The 6,000-nt window shown below is 42.4% G+C and overlaps 1 protein-coding gene across 1 annotated transcript in view; it reads left to right on the top strand.

The window, feature by feature from the left end:
* The first annotated feature begins 858 nt into the window (after nucleotides 1–858).
* Nucleotides 859–6,000, top strand: part of LOC149361906 (uncharacterized) — a 56,094-nt gene continuing 50,952 nt past the window's right edge. Inside the window, exon 1 of the mRNA XM_089572872.1 lies at nucleotides 859–973. Within this exon, the coding sequence (XP_089428998.1) occupies nucleotides 971–973 (3 nt within the window). The 5' untranslated portion in view covers nucleotides 859–970. The remainder of the gene's footprint in view (nucleotides 974–6,000) is intronic.

The following is a 6,000-nucleotide window of genomic DNA, read 5'->3' as shown; positions in this document are numbered from 1 at the left end:
AAATTATCACGATTGTGTCTTTCCTGACCCTTCTTTTTTTTTTCAAAAAATAGGTCACTCGATAACGAGCGTACACAAAGGAAATAATTCAGAAATAACTTTGGCGCTGTTGCAGCCGTTTTCTTTTTTATACAGTGCAATTGTTATAAATGAGCGCCAATTCTGGTGAATTTCGATACCACGATAGCGAAGACAACTGTCTATGCAACGCAAAAATATAATACTCGGAACACAGGCTAATTTTCATAATTTCATTACTCTAGTAGGCATTATACCTTCTTTCAATCTATGATGTCCTTCGAAGAAGATCTGTAATTCCTGCTTCATATCGATGATTTTATCAAGGTACTACCATGTGCATACTCTAACCCTTTTTCTCTTATTTTTGGTTGGTTTCTAAAGCATCTGTTTAAAAGCCCGTCTACGATGTTAATTGCGCCTTGCTCGTTCAATGTGTTTTTTCAGGAACACTACGTTCAAATTGATGTCGTCGCCTGGATACACGGCGAAGAATGTTCTCAACGTGCAGCCCATAGATAGTGAGTAGTGGTTCTTAATCTTTCACTTATTATATGATAAGGATTTAAGCAGCATTAAAAAATATCAACATAACTTAAACCATCAAGATGTTTACAACAAAGCAGAATCTGCCGCATTTGCGTTTACATCTCTCAAACATCTGCTGTTTCGACCGGTACAGCGCTACGAGTCTGAGCAGAGAGTGCTGGACAACAAAACTTCACAACCCTCTTATCAGAAAAGCTATTTATCTCTGCCGCTACACGTTATCATCCGCTTTGTATGACTCTAGCAGCGGAGCATGCGGCGATATGCAGACCTGTGAGACCAGATGTAGATCTGAAGGTTACTGCTTCTCACCGCTTTCCAGACCCAGGCGTTTCCATAAATCTCACGATTTCTTACCGGGACTGCCATTCCTGTAAAGTTCTCCGCCACAGCTATATTGAAAATGGTGAGTACGCACCTTCTTTTGGGGCTTTTTTATTTCGAACTGCATTCGTCTCACAAGCTTGCTTGGATTTGTGCACTAGGTGCCCCATTACGTAGGGATATGTTTTTCGCTCACTAATTCAAAACAGAATGCTCAAACTGTGGATCGACACTGCAGCGTTTATCTCTGAACGTAATATGTGGTGCCCAACTGAACGCTTGCCTACTTGCACGCTAAAACCTTTCCTCGCCAGCCTAAACATTTTGTTTCACTTTACCACGGTAGTTAAAAGACTCACTGCTGAATTGAAGAAAATAATGTTGAAGTAACAACTTTATAATAGAAATTCGCCGAGAAAAGGAGGGTTGCTATAGTATGTTCTCACAAACGAGCCCATCGTTCAGCTGCTCACAGAAGTGAGTACCGCACAGGCGCGGCTCGAAGGCCCATGTTACATGGGGACCCCAGTGTGAGCGTCTTCTGCGTGCATTACGCGCTGCTCTCAAGAAAAATTTCACAATCCATGTGTGTGTTTTTTCCGACGCCCTATATACGAGAAAAGTAGCGGTTAAATCCGTTCTATGCTTATGCTACCCCGATGCAGGAATGCCTGCTTTCAAGTCGATTACGCAGACGTTCCCGCAGTGACTTCACTATCAATAGTGACATCGTCAGGAGGGCAAATGACTCCGGCTCATTAATATTACAACTCTTCGGCATTCACCTGCAGCTCTCGCAGCTTAGTGCATTTTGCTTTAAAAAAATTGCACTACTATACAACACACAAGGTGTTAATAACTCAGCGAAAACTAATGGGAACGCATCAAACTAAGTGCGGTACTACCTAAACGCTGAAAATATTGCATTAGTAGTTCTAATATCTAAGAAGCGTGATAGCAGCTATTAACCGGGCACCCAAACCACAGTACTAAGCGCTTGTATGACCCCTCCCGTGGATAGACGTGAAACGAAGGCGAGCCATTGAATGCAAAGCCTTTGTTCCAGTTACTAGAATATATTGGCGACTGACAAAGCTCACATCGAACGATGGCGTGTTCTAGTGCCCATGATAATGTTGTTATCCCACAGAGGTTTTTTTTTCAACGCGTTTTCCCACAATTATGTGTCTAATCATCATTGTACCCATCCGCAGCCGTTCCATGGTTTTCAGACTTTAAGATAATGGGAAAAAGAAAAAAAAATGTCACAAATCCTGTCTGTGCGAACCTCTTTAATGTTCGAAGATAAGTAGAACATTTTAATTAAGGTATCTGCCGTGAGCAAGCCTTTAACGAGACCAGATGATTACCGCACTTTGTCATGGGAAGTGAGCGGACGCGCTATTCAATGAAGGAAAACGGGCGTGGTGTTAATTCAAACAGCGGTCTCAGCAGCGCGCAGCACGGCGAAGACGAGGGCCGGCCCCCAGGTTATAATTTACTATTTCTTATGGCACCAGGTCTTCGTTTTCACTTCATACCACCGAGAGTCTCTCCACGAGTAGGCATACGGCGGGGCATTAAGTAACGTAAGCGCATGAAGTTGGGGTAGTTGGTATTCCATTGAAGTGAATTTCGAGCAAAAGCGGGGCACAAGAACAAACAGCGCTTGTATCGGCAGCTGTTCCTTCATTTGTCCCGTTTTTGCGCAACATTCACTTCACTAAAGAAAGTGCTTTCCACAACACGGAAAACTCAGCAGTACACAGAACACGGTCCTTGCTCCACAGTTGAGCCCGCATCGACTTTACTTCGAAACGTATCTTACACACAAATTCACACCGGCAGGAAAGTCTCTAGGCGGGGCATCGACAGGCCTCCTTCTGAACATTGTTATGTCTCCGGTCATTTCAATGCCGCTGGCTAACAATATCTTGTGAAAATTTCAGCATGGGTTTCGGCGCGGGCTCAGTACCATTTCACAACTTGTAGAATTCACGCACGACATTGCTAGTTCCCTCGACACGGGCTCACAAATCGACGCTTTATTTACCGACCTTTCTAAAGCTTTCGACACCGTTCTCCACAGCAAACTTCTTTGTAAACTTAAAGCAACACTCAAAAACCCGTTACTGGTAGACTGGATATCAAGCTTTCTTTCTAATCGTACACAGTATGTTTCTTTCAACTCCTGTTCATCTGAAACTGTTAATGTATCATCCGGTGTACCACAAGGATCCGTGCTCGGGCCACTGTTGTTCTTATTATACATTAATGATTTGCCAGAAAATATTATTTCTAAAATTCGGTTGTATGCAGAGGATTGTGTGATATACAGTTCAGTTAACACCCCCGAGGATCACGCGCAACTAAATCAGTCATTCGTGTCATTCTGCTCGTGGTGTGAAACATGGCAAATGCAAATAAACTTTCGTAAATCTGTATACATGTCATTCTGTAATCGCACAATACCATCTTCTTACACCTACTCATTCAAAGATAACTCTCTGAATCAAGTGTCCGAGTACAAATATTTAGGTCTTCTTTTTTCTTCTAACTTGTCCTGGTCAAAGCATAACACAATATCCAATAATGCAATGCGGAGGCTCGGTTATCTAAAACGTACACTTAGTGTTGCCCCCCAAGAAACTAAACTGGTAACATACAAAGCTTTAATTCGTCCACTTTTGGTGTATGGGTCAATAATCTGGAATCCTCATGAACAGTCCGATATCAGTAAGCTGGAATCCGTCCAAAGGAAAGCAGTACGGTTTATTTGCCGACGGTATGACAGAAATTTTTCACCTTCATCCACTCTTCCTGCCATAGGCCTTTCCCTCCTTTGTACCCGCCGCGACAATGAGTATTTAAAATATTTTCATGGTATTATTCATTCATCCCGCTTTGCTTCACTGTCTGAGTATTTGCATTTTTCAGCATCTTCATCTACAAGGAGCTACCACCCATTGAATGTAACACCCATTTACGCGCGCACTGATATGTTCAAATTTAGTTTTTTTCGTCGTGTTATCGAACGATGGAATTCTTTACCCGGTGATATACGCTCCCTGGAACCAAACCTATTTTTCAATGTTGTTTCAAATCTGTGATTAGTCTGTTGCATTTCTGTTCTGTATTTTAATGGTGTTCACTTTAAATATGTTGTCCCTCTCTGCCTTTTTTTTCTTCCTCCCACTCCTGCAATAGCCCCATCGGGGCTGCAGTATATGTAAATAAATAAAAAAAATAAAAACGAGAGCTAACAGATGCACTGACAATTACTATGACTGCTATTTTCCAAAGAAACGTGAAGAGTAGAAATTATAAAGCTGGCCGGCGCACAGACGTCCTGAAATTGATTCTTAGTTCGGTTTTTCAGAAAAAGTACTGCAGTTAATTTTCCGTAATATTCATCCTTAAACACTAATGAGCCGGAAATGAGGCTTTCTTACTCTATTAAAAGGCCAACTGGCCATTAACAACTTAACCAAAAATTATGAAGTTTGTGGAGGTACAATGTGCCGGTAGAGTCACGCTGTTCGGGGTTAGTAATCTATTTGTACCGAAATATATCTGCACCGTCCGCTTATATAAACTTGTGCTCTTCCAACCGAATCGTGCAAAAATACGGTGTCAAAATCTGCTCGAAAAAAAGACGAAAAAAAAAGAAGGGCAAAAGAGGGTGGGGGATCTTTACCGCTAAGGTGCTCATGATAACAGTTGGTGACAAACCTCGAGCAGGACTGCTTGAACAGAGCTCTTGCCTAGTGCCATATAAAGCCACGGCGGCTCAAGCAGTCAGGAAATTTCGGAAAGTCGGCGCCCAAGGCTGCCGAAGTGTTCCAATGATGACAGCGGCAAGAAATGCAGACAGGACTAGGATCGGCTCTAAACGAAATGACCCACAAAAAGTCAACTGACACCATTGCGCTGAGCTCGCATCTGCACAGTGACCGGTAATTTCTAGTGACATCAAAGGCCCTGCGATTTCCCGAATACTGCGATTCTGAAGAAATTTTACCCACACCAAATTAATTACTCAGTTTGTGTACCTGCAAGCAATATTTCGTGCAAAATGCATATGATAGTTCACACTACTGCCTTTGTCGCTCAACTCTTCGGGACTACTTATATGACTGCAAAAAATTGTTGCTAACATTATTTATATTTCTTATATAAAATCTAATCCAAGCCCTCCAGAATCATTTTTGATAACTCAAGAAGCTGCAACTAAATCCTAACATAGACCAATACCCAAGCCTGCATTCAAGGAAGCGCTCACAGGTTGACGGAAGAAGCACAAGTGGCGCTAGCACCTGGCTTCCATAGAAGTTGCACAGTTCCAATCCCAGCGGCTGCACACATTGCCCGGCAGGAGGTAGATTTAGTTTCTCCGCAGTTGTGTGAATCAATTTTTAGAACTAAAAAAGGAACAGCATGAGGTATAGCATGCCCGGAAGAAGCAACATTGTGCAAGGAAATTCTTTTTGAATTGTATATTTCTTCGACACAGAAAAAAAAAGGAATTTTCACGGCTTTCCAACACAGCTGCTGCGCAATTATGGCAAGCGTCAGTGATGCATTGACCTGCACAAAACAAATCTCGATTGGTTTGCAAGTGGTGTTGCCTCCGACAAATCCGGTTATTCAACTCCTGCCTTCAATTGCAGGAGGACATGTGGAAAGAGACACTGTTCAAATCGGCGTTCCGCTGACGACGCGCATGAAGTACCATAGCGACGAGATCAACGGTTGCTTGTGCTGTAGTTCAGCCCCGAAACAGCCTTGTTAAGTGCCAGGTGTTTGAGGAAACGTGATCACTAATTTTTAAAAATAGGGTTTTTTAGGTAAAAGGAATCCTTTTACGGCATAGTAATACCAGAGCTGGCGGACGTCAAAAAACAGGCAAATCATGTTAACTAGTAAAGTCATAAACTAAATTTTACTAGTTAACTTTTCAACTATTACCGATAGGCACCTGATTTGGAATAGAGATTTGTAGCCGGCCGTAAGCAAAAGCCATGTAAGTTAATAGAATTTCGAAAATCGGATTTCCCTCGGCTCTGTGGCTCGTTAAAATCGGGCTAATTCGAGTAGTTACGTGCACTG

This window comes from Amblyomma mixtum, chromosome 2, assembly GCF_055824585.1.
Source record: "Amblyomma mixtum isolate Tamu chromosome 2, ASM5582458v1, whole genome shotgun sequence".
Classification (NCBI taxonomy): Eukaryota; Metazoa; Arthropoda; class Arachnida; order Ixodida; family Ixodidae; genus Amblyomma; species Amblyomma mixtum.
The sequence above is the reverse complement of the archived record's forward strand: the minus strand, read 5'-3'. Positions and strand labels throughout refer to the sequence as shown.